Here is a 22,189-nt window from a genome sequence, read left to right as displayed (position 1 = left end):
TAAAATACACAGGTTCATTCTTTTTTTCTTCACTATGCGAAGCCTGGCAACTCTGGGCAGAAGGTAGGATAGGAGTAGGGGAATGAGCCAAGAGGGGCAAAAATGAATAGTAACAAATGGGAAGTGTCCTCTCTACCTTCCTGCCTCACTTGTCTCTTACCTCACAGAAAGTTTGAACATATTTAGAAATACTGTCTAGACAGAAACATGGCTCAGATATATTAGAAATGGACTTGAGAGGTAAGAACCAGAGCTTAAAACTGGCCTGGTACTAGGGATAGGGATCAAGGGGATCAGACAAAAATCTCATGTAGGACTCAGAATTAGTTATTCTGAGATACACTATTCCTAGTTTACCAGTTCCCCACTACTTGTCCAGAAAAGTCATATATGAGTTTTATCGGTCACACCACACTTTAAATTTCTCCTTATAACAGAATCCAATATTAAAGGCTCACTTATCTTACTATCAATCTTACAAACAAATCAAGTTTCAAAGTTCAGAGAAAACATAATACATACTATACGACCTTCAGTTGCTTCTCCCAGCAGTCCTCCAAATGTGATGACAGGAGACATACAGGCGCAGTAGAGAAACAGAAAAGATGCTAAGCACTGCAGGCTGAAAGCATCTCTGAAGTCACTCCAGAAGAATGGAGCTTTTCTTTTGATATCTAAGATAAGTCCCCCAAAAATCCTAGGACATGGGGGGAAACACAATAGTGAAACCCAAATATATATTAAAAAAATTATAGAAGTGCTCACTTGCTTTGTTGCCAGGCCACAGTATACGTTTTCCATCAGCAGAGTTGAGACCCACAATAACCTGCTACGTTATGTTATCATGATCTATAGGGATGGCTTTGCACCACTATGTTATCTCAATTCTTAACCAAATACTGTGTCAAAAGCTAAAAATCCAAGACTCTTTCAAGGCTATTCATCAATCAACATTCAAATATTGGGATTCAAGGATTACTCTACTCTCCGTGCCATTTCTATATCAACCTACTCCATTCTAAACTCAGGCCTACCACTCTCAAACATTGGCAATATTTTGTAATTGCTTACATTCCATTTAACATAACAGAAGTGAAGGGAGGGAGGGTTAACTGACTTTTGTACACACCAATATTGAACATCACCTTAGAGAGAAAATGCAGCGTTTTACCATGGCTTCACTTACCTAGTCTCTCTGGAAAAAAATAAAAATAAAAAGTCCCTCACCACATAATGTTCCAAACAGACATCTAAATGGCCTTGTGTTGTGCATAACAGCACAACAAGATAGATTCAAGGGTATTTTTAGGAAACTAAAGGACAAACTGATAATAACTGAACTGAATAAATATAATTTTGATCCACTATTGCCTGAACATGTCCCAACATCTATCAAGATCCCAGTAGGTATAATTCCATACAAATATATCCCAAACCCACACTGGAACACTTAATAAAAAAAATTTGGCAAGGGACTATTAAATTATGAAATAATGCTTAAAGTTTGAGAACTATATTTTTTACTCTATTAGGAATGAGAACACTAATAAACATTGTTAGGTATTTTAATTCTTTGAAATTTAATAATCATATTCAGACTTAACATTGATTGCTGAAAGATCTGTGTGCTTCATGGAATAAAGATGTGATAGTAAACTGAGTAAAACCACATTGAAGTTCCCACATGAAAATTTATGGTGAAAAACCTCATTATATTCCAAAGTTATGTCAGTATGCTAAATATACTTGGATCATACAAAAATGTCAAACTTTTGTTATTCATTTTATGAATAGGATTATTCATTTGGCAGTCTTAGAATCATCTCAAAAGTAATTGTTCTCTTGAGAAGTAAATTCTAGTTGGCCTTGGAAAATGTATATATTCAGAATTACTGAAAATTTGACTATTTTCTCTAACTTCCTTGACCTGATATAAACAAATAGTTTCATATTAATAACTATTTTATGATTATGTAAGCACAGAATTACTGCTTTCCTAGTGATTTCTTCCATCAGAAGAGGATTGAAAAGAATAAAGTTTTAATTGAGGGGAAAAAAAGGACATTGGAAACTCAGAGAAGCTTGTCTGTGAAATTTATACACATAAAAAGCTCACCTTAGGTTCCTCTGCCTGTGTCTGTCAAAATATATGCATATTTAATTTTGAATAATTTTTTAAAATTTCTGAATTCTTTGTTAAGTCACAGTTCAAACAGCATTACTCTACTAGACTATGCATTCATTTATGATTTATATGCTACCTAATCCCAAAAAAGAATTTGAGGTGGTTATAAGCTATTAATTAGTAAATAATATATAGCTATGTGATATTATTTATAGCTATTTATATTATACCATTGGCTTCTAATTAATTACTTATTAGAGCATACATTAGTCTGACTAGCTATTAAATAACTGTAATAAGTGTGCTTTTAGCATTAAAAATCTAAATCCGGAAGTGGGAATTCATTACAGAGAACAGTGCAAGAGCAGCCCAGATGTACACCAGCAACTCCAGGAGAGCAGATGAGTAATGGATACTTCAAGTCATGTCAGCAACAGAATCTGTGGAAGAACTCTGGAGAAGCGAAGATACCGGATATTGGTGACCTGGGAGGATTTAGGAAGCAGTAAGGAAAAGTGAACTCGAAAAAAATCTAAGCTAAGTGGTATGTTACACCTGAGAGAGAAAGAAAAAAATTCCACCAAAAATAAAAGGACTGCATTTGAAAGTATGAAAGTGAACAGAATGGGTTACAAAGCTTCCACTGATGGGAGAAAGAAAAAAAAAATTAAACCATCTCAAATTAGGTATCGAGCCTAAGGAAGATGTTAAAGGACATTTTCTCAGAGACAAAACATAGATGAAGGGAAAGAACACAAGAGAATTAAGATGCACAGAGTCGTCAGGAACTGGAAAGCCAGCTTAGAGGACACATTGCAAGCAGTACAGAAAATGGCCTTGAGGGGCGGGGGCACCAGTCCTGTGGGGCCTTTGCAATTGCCTTTAATTATAGTGGAGGCTGTACACACAAATTCCCTGAAGACAGACCCACCCAAGGGTTTCTGATTTTCTGCTCACACATTGCTTAGAGAGAGACAAGCTGTCAAAAAAACATAAAGCACCATTTTATGAAATAAATTGAAGCTTTCATCTCTTCAAAGATGTGTGATTAGAAAAATAAATCATATAGCTCTTTCAAATCACAGCCATAAAAATAACAAGTACCATTATATACATCCTGCTTGCATTTAATGAGATAAGGTCTATAAGACTGAATTATTGGTATTTAGTTTCATTTCCATCTTGAACTTGAAGCTTTCAACAAGCTCTTTTGGAAGAGTCAATTGACAGTTTTCTTATTCATTCACAGGATCTGTGAATGCATATGCACATATGAAAGATTAGGTAAGATAAAATGAGATGGTGTATCCATTGTAATGATTTAACACTAATGATAATCATTAGTAACTTCAGAGAAATCAAATAATTGACATTTTCAACCCCAAATAGTACTAAAAGTATGAAATAAATTAGATCTCAAAATAACAATTCCTGACAGACAAGAATGATATGTCATTTGCTCCTTGAAGTCCCATACAAGTGATTTTCACTCACCTTCCAGTTCGCTGGAGTTCAGGTCCATTATGTCCCCCGTGAGGCTCAGGTTCCCCATGAGCTGCTGTTCCATTTGGTACAGCAGGAATCTTCCTCTTTTCCTGCAGGAAGTTTTTGTTTTTGTTGTTTGTTTTGTTTTGTTTTAATTCCAGGTGTTAATTGCAAATCACAGTATTTTTTTTTCTTGAAGCAATAAGCAGAGTGGCTAAGAACACAGGTTGTATGACTTACAGTCTGCTTGACCTCTGAAAAGTTATCTAGCCTCCTAAAGATTTAGTTCCCTCCTCTATTTATTGGTGGTAACAATAATATCTATCTTATAGTATCACTGAGAGAATTAAATGAGGTAATGGGCATTTATTTATTTATTCTTTCCTTTAATGTATATTCTGTGCCTAATGTGTGTCATTCATTGTTATTAATGCTAGAGTTGCAAAGGTAAGCAAGAAAAGACATCCTAAGAGCTATGGATATAGCTCAGGGGCAAAACACTCACCTAGCAAGCCCATTTTTCTGGGTTTGATCCCCAGACCATAAAAGAGAAAGAGAAAAAAGAAGGAGGCAGAGGTAGAGAAGGCAGATGAAGGAAAAAACTAAAATAAAAAGCATTCTATTGATGGGTATACAATAAACTTGTAACATGAGGTATATATAGGAGCTACAAAGAAAAGTGAAATACTGGAAAAAGAGAAAGACAGGTTGATGGGGTAGGCTAGAGTAAGAAGGTATTAGGCATGGTGGTGTTCTATGCATGACATAGTTTGTTCAATAAACACTACTACCTGTTAATTTTAAATTGTATTTCCCTCCTTAATTACAGCTAATATCTTTGTACCCAAGGAATAATTGATAAGGCTTTCTGACTCATATACCCAAACATTATTATAAAAGAAAGCATCTAATTGAACCAGTGACAAATTAATGGAAGTTTATGTGTTATTTTCCCTTGTTATTTTCTCTCCCTTTTTCAGGGAGAGAAATTTAAAAAACAAACAAACAAACAAAAAAAAACTGGAAAGCCCTATACATAATCCCACCATGTACAGTACACCAATGAGTTCAAAAGCACTTGAAAAGATAGTTTTAAAAAATTAAGTGGTACAATTAAAAATTGTACTTGAATGCCATTCCAAAATAGTATAAATGTGAAGCACAAAAGTGACTTATCAACTGGTCTATGCACAATGGGAAATTTAGAATGGTTCATGTTTAAACATGAGAAAAACAGATTTTTGTAATGAGCACAATAAGAACAGTTCATTGCTTAATATTTTTACATTTTCCCTGGGCATGTGAATAGATACAATGAGACTAAAGTATGAATATAAAATACCTATCAACTGATGGAAATGTCTTCATAGGTAAATAGGATACATTTAAGATTATCGAGTTGATAGTATGTTATATGGTAATAAAAAAGATATAATACAGAACAAAGGGATGTAAAAGTGGTCCTCAAGATTACTTCCTAATTACCTAGGGAAATTTTCCATAGCACCTACCAGTATTAGAAAGCAAGTGATAATATTTGGTCTTCTGGGAAAACTATCCCTTCTGGAGAAGTTAAATCATCGTTTTATAGTTTTTAAAAAGCCATACATTGATGAAAATAAATAATAAATCATGAAAGATATTAATCATTCTAAAGTACATGTTTCCTCAAAGAGAAAGGAAAATGGCATTTGAAAAAATGTAATGTGTATGAATAATACCAATACTTATTCTGAAGGAAATATAGAAAATGTTAAATGATCTGAAACAGAAGTATTTTGATATTTCAAAAATATGCTAGGCCCTTGGAATATACCAGTGGATAAATTGGGTCTATGGAGCTTATATTCTTATGGAAAGGCAGACAAAAAATTAGATGAGTAAATTAATTCTACTGTGTGTTAGAAAGTAAGAGCTATGGAAGAAGAAACATATAGGGCAGAGTTGGGGGGGTCTGGGGTATGTGGTGGGTAGGTAAAAGTTTGGCTATAATAAGTAGAGGGGTCAGGCAGGCTTGGTGACAAAGGCTCATTTGTGAAGAACTTGAAGGAGATAAGGGCATTGGCCATGAGATAATCAGGAGATATCCAGATAAAAAGAACAGCCAGTGGGGCAGTCATAATGGGGAGAGTGGTGGAGAGCTTGCAGAACAGGAGCAAGGAGATCTTGTTGGTTGAGAGAAATGAGAAAAGAAAAAAGTGGCAGAAAGACATTTCAGATGTAAAGAGAAGCCAGATAGTGTATATTATTGTCCATTGTAAGGGTCTGGCTCTTATTCTCAGTGAAATGAACATTTGAGGAAAAGAGTGGCATAACAGAACTTAAGTTACTTTGGCTGCTGTGTCAAGAACAGATTCTAGAAGCCCAGGGATGAAACAATGAGCCAACCAGTTAGGAGGTTATTTCAGTAATCCAGGAGATGATGGCAGGATGAACCAGGGTTGTAGCAGTAGTAGTAGTGAAAAATAACATAATTATGGATAAATGTTGAATGTTAAGGCAATAGAATTTCCTGACGGAATAGAAGTCTGGTATAAGAAAAAAAGAATTGATTTTAGCCTGATCAATGCTAAGGATGTAGTTATAGTTAACCAAGGTGGAGAGGTGTGAATGCAACAAGTTCTGAGAAAATATCAGTGGTTTTTATATACTTTGGGAAACATTATATTGTCTTTTTCTAAAATCATAAATGCAAAGATGTATATATGTATAGAAACATGACATTGGACAAATCAGTTCAAACTTTCAACATGTTAACCTGTAGATATATAGAAGACACTGAAGTAGAGTCACATGATAGGTATTTGGATAATAACACTCAAGTGCAGGGTGGAAAATGAATTTCAGGAAAGTTTAAGACTCTAAGATAAGATGATATCCTCATGAGAATGTAGACAGAAAAGAGAAGATGATTAAAGTCTGAGCCTTATGTCATTGCAACATAAAAAAAAATCAGAAGAAGAAACAGAAGGAGTCTGAGAAGGAGTAATCAATGGGATTGTAGGAAACTAAGAGTGTGATGATTGGGGAGTCAAGCAAATCTGCCAAGGAAAAAAAATCATGATCAACTCTGTCAAATCCTATTAGTTGATACGTTAAATAAAATGTGGACTGAGAGTTGACCATGGGATTTAGCATTATGGAGATCATTGGTGACCATCATGTTAAGTATTTAAGTGAAGTCAGGGCAGCAGGGGGCAAGAGTTTTATTGGAGTAGATGTTGAGAGAGACTTGGAGAGGAATTTCAGGCAGTTGGTACAAAGGGCTCTTCTGTGACATTCTGTTGCAAAGATAAACAAGAAATGTGACTTACTGGCAGAGGTAGTGGTAAGTGGTATCAATAGTTATTTTTTTAAGATTGGCAAGTTAACAGTATACTATATGCTAATAAAACGATGTAACACAGAACAAAATAATTCATGATATAGAGGAGAAAGATATTGGTAATGTCCTTGAGTAGATGTGATGAGATAGGATCTAATGCACAAGTAGAAGGCTGGCTTCAAATAGTTCCCCAGGAGTAATATGTAAGATGGCAGCACTTGTGGATACAACTGCTGGCATACAGGTTAAGTGTGATGGCAGGAGTCATTGGAAAATCCTTTTTGGTTTTCTTGAATTTCTCAGGAAAAAAGCAAGTCAACATATGAGAGTGAGGGTCAGGAAAGATATGGAGAAGGTTTGAGGAGAGAACAGTTGTAAAATCATCATCTAAAGAGAAAGATTGGACTTGAGAAGACAAGTATGATAAACTTGCAACATTAACAGTCCTATTGAGGTTGTGGTCTTGAAATAATGTAAGAATTGTCAATGCAATTATACATTTTCCTTCAGCTTCAGCTATATTGCGCAGATACAAAGTAAAGAGTCTCACAGGATTGTGATTTTGACAAGCAAGTATGTGGCATGAGAAAATACAAAAGTTTTGGGTACATAAAAGGGAATCATTAGAATGACTAACAAAATTCTAATGAATATTTTCAGGGTTATTCTTTGAGGTGGCAGGTTATTCTTCTTTTAACTGAATGAAAAAAGTATTTAAGATGCTGTGATTTGCACATTTCAAAAGAATAAAAACTATAGAGTTTTTTTCCATCAGGGAAAATATTATCTGAATGAGTATGAAGTCAGGGTGCTTAATATATGTTCATTCATGTTACTACATCTAATAGAAGAAAACACAGATTCATATTATTACATAAACATGCCTTTGAAAATATTAACATTGAAATGAAGCATTCAGAGTATTTCTGATTCAAACTCATTATATAGAATTTTGCTGTGTAATATGTTAGCCACTAACCACATGTCTATATGAATTTAAGTTAAATTAAATAAAAATTCTGTTCTTCAGTTGCAGGAGCTACAATTTTAGTGCTCAATAATGGCTTGGTTATTTGGTAGCATAGATTTAGAACATTTCCATCATTGCAAAAAGTTCTGCTTGGCAGCACTGATAACAGAAGATCAGAAAATAAAGTATTTGTTTAAGGTCAGACAAATGAATAATGGCAGAACCCAGATGTCTGGATTCTTAATTCAATGTTCTTTGAACTTTTGCCTCTCAATACTCAGAATTTACTAATTAATTTGTATTTTCTCATACAAATAATGGAAAGTACAGACCTCCCATTCTTGACTTGCCTCAAACACATCATTCTTCAAAAACAGAGTATTTTAAAAAACATTTTACTTCAACTTTAATGTTTGAGTAACTAACTGGTGTTACAGTGACTTTTAAAGTCACATTTTCCATGCTTTTATATTTTCACCGAATTTATCCAAATGACATCAATTAAAGAGTTTTTTTTTTTTATTAACTCAGAGAGCATAATCTTGCATTTCCCAAATCATTAGTGGGAAGATGTATACAACACAGAAAAAGGCAATCCTTACAATTATTCCATAAGAAACTGCTTTTATTTTAGTAGTAGAGCAACTGAAACTATGTAATAGCAGTTATAAAACCATAAAAATGGTATTGTAAAGGAAAGTTAATAGTCTTTAATAATTATAGAATGACTTCGGAATAAAAATATAGGGATAAAATATTAATATATTTTCTTTAAATTGATAATAAAATCAAGATGACCTTTATACATATTCATTGTTGAGTGATACACCTGCTCATTTTCCCAATTCTGACTAACCCAAGACTGTGTCATTCAGGCCATCTGTCACTTGAACCAGAGCAGCAAGTCAGACCAGGCGGGACTCCCTCAGGGCAAGAACCAAAGGCAAGGCAGAGAAAAAGGATATTGTTGGGGTCATTTGAAAGGCTTATCCCCTAGGAAATAGGTGGCAATATGAGGAGGGAGACTTGTAAACATTTGGCTACCACTCTCAACAGTCATGCCTATAATAAAAAATGACCCAAACAATAGCAATATCTTTCTGGAATGGATGATGGATAAAATACATATTCAAATTTTATAGGCAAAAATTTTACAACTTTTATATCACAAATCTACATAAAAGTAATACAAATATAAGAATTACACTAAAAAATTCTTCTCAATTTTCACTGTGGCTAGTAGTAACAGGAAGTTTTCTGTATAAAATTATTAAGCCATGCCTTGAAATTTTCCTTATAATTGCCAAATTCAAAGTAATGAATCCAGAACCCCAAAGGACTCTAGTAAGCTTTATCCCAGGCCATATTTTATGTTGTCATTAAAATTTTAATTTTCTTCCCATGTAAAATCTCTTTGCAGGAGCATGAGACTGATTTAGTGGCTTGTCATCAAAATGCCAAATTTCTGCAGAATAGTATCAAGAAAGCTTTTGTAAATTCATACTTCAGCTATCTTAGAGGTAATAATTTAAACCATTTGAATCTTTCTGAAGGGTTATATAATTTTAGGTCATATATTTAAAGGAAAACAAAATAATGACATTTTAAAGAGTGTTTTCAAATATACATACCTGTGAAGGAACATTCTTGGGAGGTTCTATTCGAATGCTAGGGTCCCATTCTCCAGGAGGGAGAACTGTAACCTGATCCAGAAATTCATCGATCCCTGATACCAAGTCATTGCGATCTTTGGCTTTGTAAGCAACATCATGAAAGACCTGTAGAAGGAAATACCACTTGTAGTTTAAAAATTATAAACATCTTAATGATTTCAGTATTTTCATTTCCCAGGATCCCACTTGTGATTATAACATTTTGAAGAAATAGGCAGCTCTCACTCTAGTGTAAAATATTATACATTATTTAATGATTCCACACAGATTCCACACTATTTTGCTCTGGATGCTAGTGTGAATGGTAAAATTTCTGGAGGTGTGGAGTAAGGGAAAGAAAAAGGAAAACAAATGAAAAACTCATAAAACTAGAGTTAAAAATTTAAGCTACATAAAGTTTATTTATATGTGGGTAAGTCAAACTTGGTGGAGAAAGTCCTTGCTTAAAAACAGAGAATAAAATGTGTAAACTATATTAGAAATATTATAATTATATCCCAATATACATAAACTAATTTAAAAGGTTAATTTTTTCAATTTTGAAAATAATAATGTTATAAATTAGTACTTTCTGGCTGCATACTTAAAAAATACAGAAACTATTTTCCATTCAAAGAATGAGTTATATTTTCAGCCTGCCCATACATGTGCAGTCATTTTGGCTGTTCACAGATCTTCCAAGCCCTCTTTGAGACACATGGTAGGATTAGACTTTTTTTGCCTTCTTGTCATTTGGATTAGGTGTGGTCAATTTAGGTGCACATATGTCACCTTTGACTAGAAATTATGAGCACCAGTGTGTGACATGTTGCATTACCTCTGTCTGATTAGGAACTGAAAAACACAGGTCCAGGTTGAGTTTCTATGAGCCTGAGTGCCCGAGTAACTAATCAGCAGAGCCCCCCTGCCAGCCTGTAATGGCCATTCAGCACCATTTAATGTCTGCTGTTTTAAGACACTAAGATTTTAGTTGGCTTTTCCCTCAGCATAACCAAGCTCCTCCTGACTGACATACAGGACAATACACTCAATACAAGTGAGAAAAGAAAAAAATAAGGAGAAACTGGACAAATTCATTTACACTAAAAATAAGATAAACACTTCTGATAAATTTTTGTATTTTACACATGAAAAAAAAACAGAATATTTGAGGCTAGGGATTCCTATATTATTTTTTCCTGGTATGTATTAAAGTGACTAAATATTCAGTGCTATTTAATGGCAAGTGCTGTGGACAAACAGCAAAGGGGAATAAGGAAATGACTAGGGGATGCTGAAATTTTAAAAAGAGTGTTAAGGAAGGCTTCAGTCAGTAGCTATTACAGCAAAGACCTGAAGTTAGTCAATCCAAAAAAAAAAAAAAAAGCCAAATGCAAATGTTTTCTTTGATGTAAGGAGGCTGATTCATAGTGGGATAGGGAGAGGGAACATGGGAGGAATAGATGAACTCTAGATAGGGCAGAGGGATTGGAGGGGAAGGGAGGGAGGAGGGGTTAGAAATGATGGTGCAATCTGATCATCATTATTATCCAAAGTACATGTATGAATACACGAATTGGTTTGACTATACTTTGTATACAACCAGAGATATGAAAAATTGTGCTCTATATGTGTAATAAGAATTTAATGCATTCTGCTGTCATATATTAAAAAAAGAATTCAGTATTTTTTAAATATACTATCAGAAAACAGAGAAGACAAACCACAGACTGATAGAAAACATTTGCAAAGAACATAATTCAATAAGGACTATTGTGTAAACTATATAAGAACTCTTAAAACTCAACAATAAGAAAACAGCCTAAAAATGGGCAAACATCTAAGCAAGTGCCTTAATACGGATACATACAGATGACAGATGAGCAAATGAGAAAATGTTTGACATTAAAAAATTGCAAACTTAAACAATGATATACCACTATATATACTCCAGAGTGGTTAAACTCCAAAACATTAAATACTGGCAAGGATGTGGAACTACAAGCAATTTCAATCAATGTTTGAAATGTAAAATGGTCCAGCTACCTTTGCAGCCATGCACACTTCCTTAAGAAACTAATCATGCTTTTACACATGACCCAGCAATTGCGCTTCTTTGTATTGACTTAAATAAATTCAAAACTTTTATTTGCACAAAACAGCACAAAGGTGTTTATAACAACTTTATTCCTAATTTCAAAAACTTGGAAGCTACCAAGATGTCCTTAAGTAGGTGAATAGGTAAAATGTAATGCATTTAGACAATAAAATACTATTCAGTGCTCAAAAGAAATATCATGTTCCCAAAAGACAGGTAAGAAATTTAAATGAATATTATTTAGTGAAAAAATCCAATCTGTAAAGCTACACACTATATAAAAAAGAAAAGAAAAGAAAATTCTGCTTCAAATATTCTATTTCACTTTCAGACCATTTGTTTCAATTTCTGGTTGGACACTCAATCTAAACTGCTGACTGGATGATCCTGATCAGTTTTAAAGGTGATTTCTTGACTTTTCATCTAATAATACTTCACAAACATCACTGGTGTGATAAATATATAGTCTTCACTTAGTGTAATATGAAAACATCAAGTTATATAAAGGGCTTAGCTATATTTTGAGAAAGAGATTTTTAAAATATAAAAACACAGAGTTCCTTGCCCCAAGACACTGTTTTTATGGTTCAGACTATCATTTTGTTTCTCAACTCAAAGTGCTTGTATAAGTTACAAATACTCACACATAAAGATCTTTACCTGGCCCTGAAATCCAATCTGAACACTTATAAATTGCAAATGTTCATAATCTTTAATGAGAGTTTGTCTGCTCTTCTTTCTTTTCTTGCTACTGTCAGCTCTCTTGAGATCTTTCTTTATGTGATCTCACTCAACTAAAAAATTGCTTCAAGAGGTCACATGATCCTATATCCTGCTTTAGACAGATGAATGTCCAAAGCAGCTGATTTCCTATTATTTAAAACTCCTCAAAGATAGACACTACTCTTTATTTGATTTTAAATTATAAACAGTATGTGCCAATTTCCCAAGTAACTTAATTACTTTGAATTGCTCATCTTCCTTCTTTTTGTCTAACAGATCTAAGGGCACACACACACACACATCTGACTTCTCAGAGAAGCCTTTCTTGATCCCTTCTCAGACAAAATTAGACATTTTTTAAATACTCTCATAATACTTCTTCCTTCTTGATAGCTTTCTCTGTAATTATAATGATCTAGTAGAATTCATTGTTAACTGTGTATTTAGTAATTTAATGTCTGTTTTAGCTTTTGAAACAAACTCTGAAATTTCATTCAATAAAGATTTATCCGAACTCTTTAGGAATTAGGTGAATAAACCAATAAAAATCCTTGTATGGAGTTTAAATTCTAGTGAGGGGGAGAAGGAAAATAAATAACATAAACAAATTTTGATGGATAATGGCAAGTGCTGTGGACAAACAGCAAAGGGGAATAAGGAAATGACTAGGCAATACTGAAATTTTAAAAAGAGTGTTAAGGAAGGTTTTAATCAATAGCTATTATAGCAAAGACCTGAAGAGTGCAGACTGTGTAGCTATTGGGGACAAGACTTTCTTGGCAGAGGGAACTGCAAGTGTAGACTATTCATGTCATTTTTTTAAGAAGTAACAAAGAGGCCAATTCTTGGGGCTGATACATAAAGTGGAAGAGGCAAAGTCCTGCAGGATTAGCAGGGGCATGGTGGCACATGCCTTAATACCAGCTAGGCTGAAGCAGGAAGATCACAAGTTCAAAGCCAGTTTCAACTGGCAAAGGCAAGATCCTCAAAATAATGAAATAAAATAAAAAGAACTAGAGATGTAGCTCAGTGGTAGAATGACCCTGGTTCAGTCCCCAGAGTAATAATAATAATAAAAATAACAAAAATATTTTTAAAAGCCCTGCAGGACTTTGTAGATCAACATAGGAACTTTGACTCAGTGACATAGGGAACCACTCACTCAAGCGTCTCTAACAGAGGAGGGATTACTCTAGTTTTTGTATTGATAAGAAAATGAAGTGAAACAAGTACATAAAGAATAGTAAGGAGGCTCTTTCAATAAAAGAATAATAACAGTGACATGGACCAAGTGATGATGAAAACTAGACTATAATAGAGCAGAAAGTGGGAAGTAGTGGGATTCTGTGCTTTTACACTGTGAAAGCACAACCAGGAAGCTTTACTGACAGATTGTATTTAGGGTGTTAAAGAGCTAGAGGAGTCAAGGATGACTACAAAATACAATTCTCTACTCAAAACACTCCATTAGCTTCCCAACTCAATGTCCTTGTACGACCCACAAATGCCCATGCAGACTGCCCCCGCTGCCCTCCTGACTTCACGCCTGCTGCTCTTTACCTTCCTCACTCCTTCCCAGCCATCTTGTCCTCCTTGCTTTCACTTGTTATTTCAGAAACACTCTTTCCTCAAAGCCTTTGCCATTGTTTATTTTTTTTCTTGAAACACTCTTCCCATAGCTGTCTGTACAGGCTGCTCTCTTTCCTCCTTTAGGTTGTTGGTTGAAATGTCTCTTCAGTAAGTTCTTCTCTGACCATTTAAACTGGTGCCACTTTCCACCCAATTCTATTTCCCGTCCCTCCCTCCATAGTGTTTACCTCCATATGCCATATGTTTTAGTTCTATGTTGGTCTGTCTTTCCACTAGACCATTAGCTTAATAAAAGAAAAGGCTTTTATCCATTTTGTTCACTTCTATCCATTTTGTTCACTTCTATCTTTCAGTTCACCCACCATCTCTGTCAGAATGCCTGATAAATATTTATCCAATACATACTTATCAAAGGAATTAATGAGGAACACAGAGACTGGTTTTACTAGAGTTCAAAACTCTTTATAAGGCTGTTATATATAAAACAGTGTGACATTAGCATCAAAGTAGATTTTTTTTGAAAGGCAGGGATTGCAAAAAATAAAATGACACACTAGTCAATTAATGGTACTGAGCCAATTGCTAATCTATCTAAAATAAAACTATATTTCTGGGCTGGGGATGTGGCCCAAGCGGTAGCGCGCTTGCCTGGCATACGTGCGGCCCGGGTTCGATCCTCAACACCACATACAAACAAAGATGTTGTGTCTGCCGACAAACTAAAAAATAAATATTAAAAAAAATTTTAAAAAATAAATAAAGTGTTATATGAACACAAAATATTCTTAAAAAAAGAAACTATATTTCTATCCACATATCACACATAAAGCAATCCCAGATATGCTGAAAAAAACATATGAAAGCTCAATAAACACAATGTGGCAGGATAATTGATAACCTTGGGGTAAACAGTAACATTTCAGACATTTAGTATCAAAACAAAGCATACAATAAATTTTAACTCCTTTTCATTGGGGAAATATAAAACAAGAAAAAAGTGGTATTCAACATCAATCTGAACATTCAATAGTATATTTGTAAATGGTGACCTGACTGGGAGCAGTTTCAGTAGAGTGTTAGTAGCAAATATCAGACTGCAATACATTAGATAAAGCTAAAATATTCATGACCAAGTACACACTGCTGTTTCAAAACTCTCAAGAGTCAGATTTTGACAACACTTCCTCAATGCTAGAAACTATTAAGCAGTAAGACATTTACTTTTAGGATAGGAGAGACCTGGATATTCATTTCATATATATATTTTAAGTAGCTACCATGTGTTGGGCATGTTTGCTGACTGCACAGAGCCAGTATTGATTTGATATCTAAGAAAGAAAGAAAACTGTTAGTTTGAAAATCCAGAACAAAAAAGGAAAAAATGTACCATTTTTAGTAGAAAATACTTTTGGTTTTCCGTTTGCTGTGGTTTTCATAAAACTGTTATGTTAATATATAATGGCTTTACTATTATTTTAAAATAGATTTTAAAATGCATGTTTTTTTAAATTTCTCAGTTTTAAGTTCTATGATGATACATAACAACATATCTATATACATAATAGCTTTTCAGGTTCTTAATATTTTCAAATGTAAAGGGATGAACAAATGGGCATCAATGCTGATAAGCACAATCATTTGATATTCTCTAGTAAAGCTCAACAGCAATGAAGAAAGTGATTATTATTAATTCAAGATATTGAAAGGATGAGTTGTACATTCAATATTGATTCATTTTAAATTTTTTATTTGTTCTTTTTATTTTTTAACAAACGTATAACTAGGAATTTAATTTTTATAAATGTTTTGTTGAAAAGAGTATCAAAATATTCTTTTTAGATATACATGATAACAGAGATACAAAACAAAATAGTCCTTTTCCAAAAAAAAAAAAACCATATTGATCCCTGACACAGGGATCTAAAATACAAAAGGATTTGAAAATATAAAAGATATGTTCTACCTATCAGAACCTCCCAATACAGACAAAGGAGAAAAAAGAAAAGGATGAAGTTCACTTCAACAAGTCTTTATTTGATCTCTGGCAAAATCAGCTGTTATTGCTTTCACAGAATTTACAGTTTTATAATATAATACAACTAATCATTTGCTTAGCAAGTTAACTCTATAAATCAACATATTCAGTTTCATTCTTAATGATTAAATTATTATAGACTTCAAAGCAATTAAATAAGCACCTGGACTTTGAACAACAACCCATTGTTTTTCTTTTTAAAAGTATTTTAAACATACTAAGAGCAGGGGATATTGCTCAGTGGTAAAATGCTAGCCTTACATGTGTCAGACCTGGGGTTTGGTTCCCAGCACTAAAATAAACAAATAAATAAATGTATTCAAACAGGTTTTTCATATTCCATCAATATTCTATTCAATTTACATGCCCTGGTATAATTAATAATTCTTATTGTTATGGGTAACTTTCTGTTGGGCTTTCTGCTTCTTTATGCCAGTACACACAAAGAATTACAAATTTTCCTAAAGCTAAATTCAAAACTTTCAAGTCTAAGGATTCATTTTCAATCTTCATTAGATGGCTAAAGTTTGTTCTCAAATTAGGTAGTCTCATCAATCAAGGAAACTGGAGGAAGCCCCTTCTCTGATCTCATTCTAAATCTAAAATTAAGCATGAGTGTTTTCCTGTTGTTCAGAACCAACATTTTCCTCTTGAGAAAATTTTGATTCACACTTGGGGAAAAGGAAGATGAGAACTAAAAAGACTATACCTGAGCCTTTCAGGATATACTACACTCCTCTCATATTATAAAATGTGGCATACCTCACAACTCTCTTATGTAGTGACCTAAATGTCTTAGATGGAGAGAAATACTGTCCAAAACATAATAAAACATGAAATAAATATTCATGAAAGTGATAATACACTTAACTTATAAAACACAAATCACAGTATAATTTATTTAACAATACTGTAAAATATTAATTTGGAAACACTAAAAGTTGAGATACTATGAGTTTTCTCAGAGAGTTCTACCAATAGAAATAAGGGTTATTGAAGATAGAATTTACAGGTAAGAATCTCAAGATGAAATTTAAATTTAAAGGTAAAGATCTCAAGATGAAGTCATCCTAGACCTAGGTGGGCCCTAAATCCAATGTCAGATGTCATTTATAACAGAAAATGGGAAGACATAGAGACATGGGGGGAAAGCCCATGAATGTAGAGACAGATAAGGAAGTTCTGCCATAAGCCAAGGAATAGCAGGAGTCACCAGAAATGGAAGAGATAAAGAAGGACCCTCCCCTAGAGACTTATAAGGGAGTGTGGCTCTGCTGACATATGAACTTCATACTTATGGCCTAAAAAAAAAAAAAAAAAAAAAAAAAAACAGGAGAAAACAAATTACTTGTTTTAAGTCATCCAGTTCATGGCAATTTTTTATAGGAGCCATAAGCAACAAATACATTCATTAAATTGGCTTTTTTAGAAAATTGATTTTTAAAACGTTTTTCCAAGCTTTTAGTTGCCAATGTATAAATATACATCATTAATTCACATAAAACTTAATTTGAACAGATAGAAAAGCTTATAATGTCAAACCCCAAACATAAGTTCAATTTTTCCAATTTCATAAAGTTAGGAAAAGTAATATACAATACTAATTGGCTCCTTTTATAGAATTTCCAAGTATTTGCATCCCTGTATTCCAATAAACACATTATTATATTATTTAGATGATATTTTAGATAATATATAATCCCATTTGTTAATTTAGTACTGAATTAATGCCCCTTCTGTGATCTTTCCCATCTGCTCTTTCCTTTAACAATAAGAACAAATTTCCATACTGTGTGGGGAATATAAGTCAAAGAAAAGTTATATCATACAACTTTTTATGTTCTTATTTTAAGATCTTACTTTTTGAGACATACATCTCTTTGAGAAGTTAATGAAAGCTTTTTCTAGTCCAAAAAAGAAATTTACACACAATTTTTTTCCAGACAGAAAAAAATTGAGCACTCTATGACAGGGATAACAATCCCCTTGAAAATCTATCTATAGGGCCTCTAATAGTCCAAAAAGTCTCTTAAAACATCTTCATATATGTAAAGTAACTGCAGAAAAATTATAGATATTGCAGGGCTTTTTGGTGTTATGTATACTATTCAAATAACACACCATTGCTTTTCATTTAGACCTTAAAATTATTTTTTCCCAAAATAAAATCTGCAATGATGAACAGTGATGCTTACGTTGGCAGCACATGTACTATAAAGGCAATATAAACCAATATAATTGTCACTAAACTAACTCTCTTTAGAATATGGTATTTTAAAATATTATATTCTTGGGTGTTAATCTATAATCTCTTTTGAACAATTTTTTCTCAAGGAAATTTGATAATGGATACATGATAGAATGAAATTCAGTACAAAGAAATCCGAATTGTAGCAAACTGTCATGGAAAGAGGAGCTAGTGAAACAAATTTGAATAAATACCTCATCTGTCATGAGTGTTGCAATTGATCTGCCAATCTCATGGTACTGTTGACCCTTTCCCAGGGGTCCCAGAAGAATGAACAAAAATCTGTAATTAAGAAGAAAGAAAGAGAAATGCTTCAGGGTAGAAATATAAAAATATTTTTAGTAGAACAGAACCACACCTCCCAGTGGAATCAGTGAAATGAGAATATCATTGTAAAGTAGTTCCACAATTTTTCATAGTTCATTATTATTTTGAAACAATTTACAGTGATTGACTCTATGCATAAGGTCCTTGAGCAATGAGAATACACAATCATTTTTATCTCAGTATTTCCCCATTGAGTTATCTGACCTACACAGTCATTCCTAGGAATTTTAAGGATTCTGTAATCCTTAGAGGACAAAGGTAGAAAATGTAAAATTCATTAAACCTTTCCAAATTAGAAGGAAAAAAACTTGTTTGTATACAAAATGGAGAACAGTTCAAAGGGGTTAGAAAATAATACAAAGGTATAAAGAAAGACAGAACATAATATTAATACCTTCTAGATATATATAAAAATATAAAAATTTTTGTTACAAATCAAAGATCATTTAGGCATAAGAAAACAGAGTTAATATTCTATTAATTCCAATGCTAGAAGAATAAAAATAGCAGCTGCACTATAATACTCCATCTAAACAAGGTTGAAGATCTGGCAAATTCCTCATCATAACCGGTGCTTTTAAAGAAATCAATACATGCTCTGACTTTGGAGGACTGGTAATTGCCCTATCTATGAGAAGGTCAATGCTACAAGGAAATTGTGAAAATTAAAGAATGTCCTATATTTTGCATTATAACTCTTTGGTGTTAATTTGTTAAATGGTTTATATGAAAAATGAAGACCAATGGCTTTGTAAGGTATGCTGAAATAGTCACTGTAATTCTATCCTCCATTCAGTTGCAGACTTTAGAGATTGTACATGTTTTTACATAAATCATGTTATACAACCTTACAGGATCCAACTTATAAAATTTTTATGTCAATTGTAACTGAATTCAAGTCAATTTCTACTGTATAGAAAAATCCACTATATATTTAAAACATTAATATTGTAATGTGGTGCCAGAAGCTTTATCAACCATAATACTTTTGAGAAATGTCCTAACCTATGTGCATCTTGCTGTTCTTCAGTTTTCCATGAGCTATTTATAAGGTCCTAAAATATCTATTTTTTGACGTATTCTACTATGTGTTGCTCTTATATTCATGGTGTGCCCTTTTGTCCTCCTAAGAAAGGATAATTAGGAATCCTGAATGGCTTTCTTTATTCTCTTTGTCTAACTAATCTTCTTCCATTTTTCACTTTTCCTAACTAGTCTAGTCTTTTGAATCTCTCCTTCTATGATGGCTCCACAGTGCCCCTAATTTTTTCTCCATTGTTCACTGCACATATTTTGCTATGTCAGTATGAAATGAGGTCACCTAAACCTGACAGTTTTCAAACTGAGGGTATATAATCTCATTATTGATTTTCTCTACTCCTGGGAATTTTTTCTTTGAGATACAGGAATTATCACTATCATAAGCAGCAATCATTTACTCATAGTTCACCAGATAGCTTCCTAGGTGGAAATTGCTGGGACAACTGAAAAGAAATTTTAAACTGCCAGAATATTATCTCTACAATTAGTAAGTTTGATCCCTTAAATCTAAGCCCCAGTTTCTCAGAAACTCTGCATTGATTATAAGTGGTGCACAGAAATTTCAGCCTTAATCAACCAATCAGATGCTGCTTTAATATGGTGAGTTCACCCTTCCTGGTTTGTTTGTTTGTTTGTATAGTACTGGAGATTCAATTAAGGGCTTCACACATACCACACAAGCCACTCTGCCAATGAGCTTGCCAACCTTCCTCCTTTTTAATAAAAGTTGGTATGTATCAGAAATATCAAAAAGCCATCAACCATGATAAATAGAAACTTTTTCTATAACTTGAATGGTAACTAGGTGTTATAGTCTGGATATGAAGTATTCCCTAAAAGCTCATGTGTTGAAGGCTTAGTCACAAATGCAGCAGTGTTCAGAGGTGGAGTCTTTGGGAAGTGATTGGATCTTGAAGCCTCTGACCTCATTGGTGGGTTAACCCATTAAGGAATGCATACTTCAAATGGACTATTGGGAGGTAGTGGAAAGTACAGTGGGTGGGATCTAATAGAAATGAGTGTGCCTTTGGGGGCTTGCCCTTGGGGACTATTTTGGAGACTATATCTTGTCCTGGGTTCCTACACACACACACACACACACACACACACACACACACACACATACACACACACCTCTCTACCTCCTATCACAAGCTGAGCAGCTTTCCTCTGTCTTGCCCTCCTGCCATGTTTCTGCCTTGGAGCCAACTTACTAGGGACTGAAACCTCTGAAACAATGTACCAAAATAAAGTCTTCTCCCTTTTAAGTTATGTCATTAAGGTTGTAATCATGATGAAAAGCTGATAAAAACAGTAGCTTTCTCCCTAAAACCACAGAGTGAGACTAGGAACTCCAACATTAAATCCCAATTTAGTCAGTTGAGCTCTTATAAAATGAGACCTCTCCTGGCTGCACTATTCCATATTTCTGGAATATTTATCTGTACTCAAAGTATGAAGTGATATAATCTGCTGTGTTTTGAGTTAAGGGCAGAAGTCTGTGGAGGAAACATATTTTCTAAATCTAGTTGCCTCAGAACTTCAACTTTTCATCATTTCAACCTGACTAGGCATTCCATGTTTGCAAGAGGAGGAATACGAACAGCATCTGAGGAGTCATGGTATCACACAAAGAGCAGCAGTCACATTGGAAATGGGACCTTAGGTATCATGTTTTGCTGAATAAAATCAGAGTGAAAGACAATCTATCCTTAGGAATCACATTTGATGGGACAAGCAGGGAAGAAAAGAAGGTCCTTGGATAATTGTGTGCTAGGAACCTAGCATATTAAGGTCAATATTTTATTATATATATGCAATTTTATCCAGGGACAGCCTATAAAATAGGGATAAATGATAACACAGTTTAGTTTGTATTATCACTAAGCTATTAATGTATAGTCAAATGAGAAACAAATTCAGGTAATCAGGGGCTGGGGGTGTGGCTCAGCAGCAGAGTGCTCACCTAGCACATGCAAGGCACTGGGTTCGATCCTCAACACCACATAAAAATAAAAATAAATAAAGGTATTGGGTCCAACTGCAACTAAAACTAATAATAATAATTTTTTAAAATTCAGGTAGTCAAATAGAACTTGTACTTTTTGATTCAGATTGAACTATATTTCCACTCTGCTGCTTCTAGTGATTCTTCAGACACCATGGATGAGAGGCACACTGTGCCTAACACTGAAATATACAGTACCTTTAATATGGCAGAAGCACTCCTAATGATGGCACTTATATTTATTTTTAAGGCCTACTCAAACACAAACCAAATATTAGAAATTTTAATCTTTTTGAGCTTGACCACACTCCTATACAGAATCCTCTCTTTCTTGAGCACACCATTTAATGTAACCTTTGAAAAAAGTCTAACACTTACCCATTCTCCCAAAAAAAATGTAAAATAGGTTTGTATTATTATTATTATTATTACATAGACAGGGTACGCAGGAACAAAGAACATGTGTAAAATAAAACAGAAGTTGGAGGAGGAGGAAGAGGAGGAAAGGATAGAATAATTTTTAAAGCATTTTTCTCTCTCTCTTACAAACAGGAAACAGTTT

At 33.7% G+C, this 22,189-nt stretch overlaps 1 protein-coding gene across 13 annotated transcripts in view; it reads right to left on the bottom strand.

Annotated features, from left to right (window-relative positions):
• The window catches only part of Slc4a10 (solute carrier family 4 member 10), a 279,064-nt gene that overhangs the window by 60,097 nt on the left and 196,778 nt on the right, over positions 1–22,189 (bottom strand). For all 13 annotated transcript variants that reach the window (XM_040294372.2, XM_005315743.4, XM_078017496.1 and 10 more), the window contains 4 exons: positions 18,446–18,533; positions 9,537–9,683; positions 3,620–3,720; positions 523–697 (listed from right to left, as the gene is read on the bottom strand). In XM_040294372.2, coding sequence (XP_040150306.2) covers positions 523–697; positions 3,620–3,720; positions 9,537–9,683; positions 18,446–18,533 — 511 coding nt within the window. The remainder of the gene's footprint in view (positions 1–522; positions 698–3,619; positions 3,721–9,536; positions 9,684–18,445; positions 18,534–22,189) is intronic.

This window comes from Ictidomys tridecemlineatus, chromosome 7 (assembly GCF_052094955.1).
Source record: "Ictidomys tridecemlineatus isolate mIctTri1 chromosome 7, mIctTri1.hap1, whole genome shotgun sequence".
Lineage (NCBI taxonomy): Eukaryota > Metazoa > Chordata > Mammalia > Rodentia > Sciuridae > Ictidomys > Ictidomys tridecemlineatus.
Note: the sequence above shows the minus strand (reverse complement) of the source record. Positions and strands in the feature narration are given on the sequence as shown.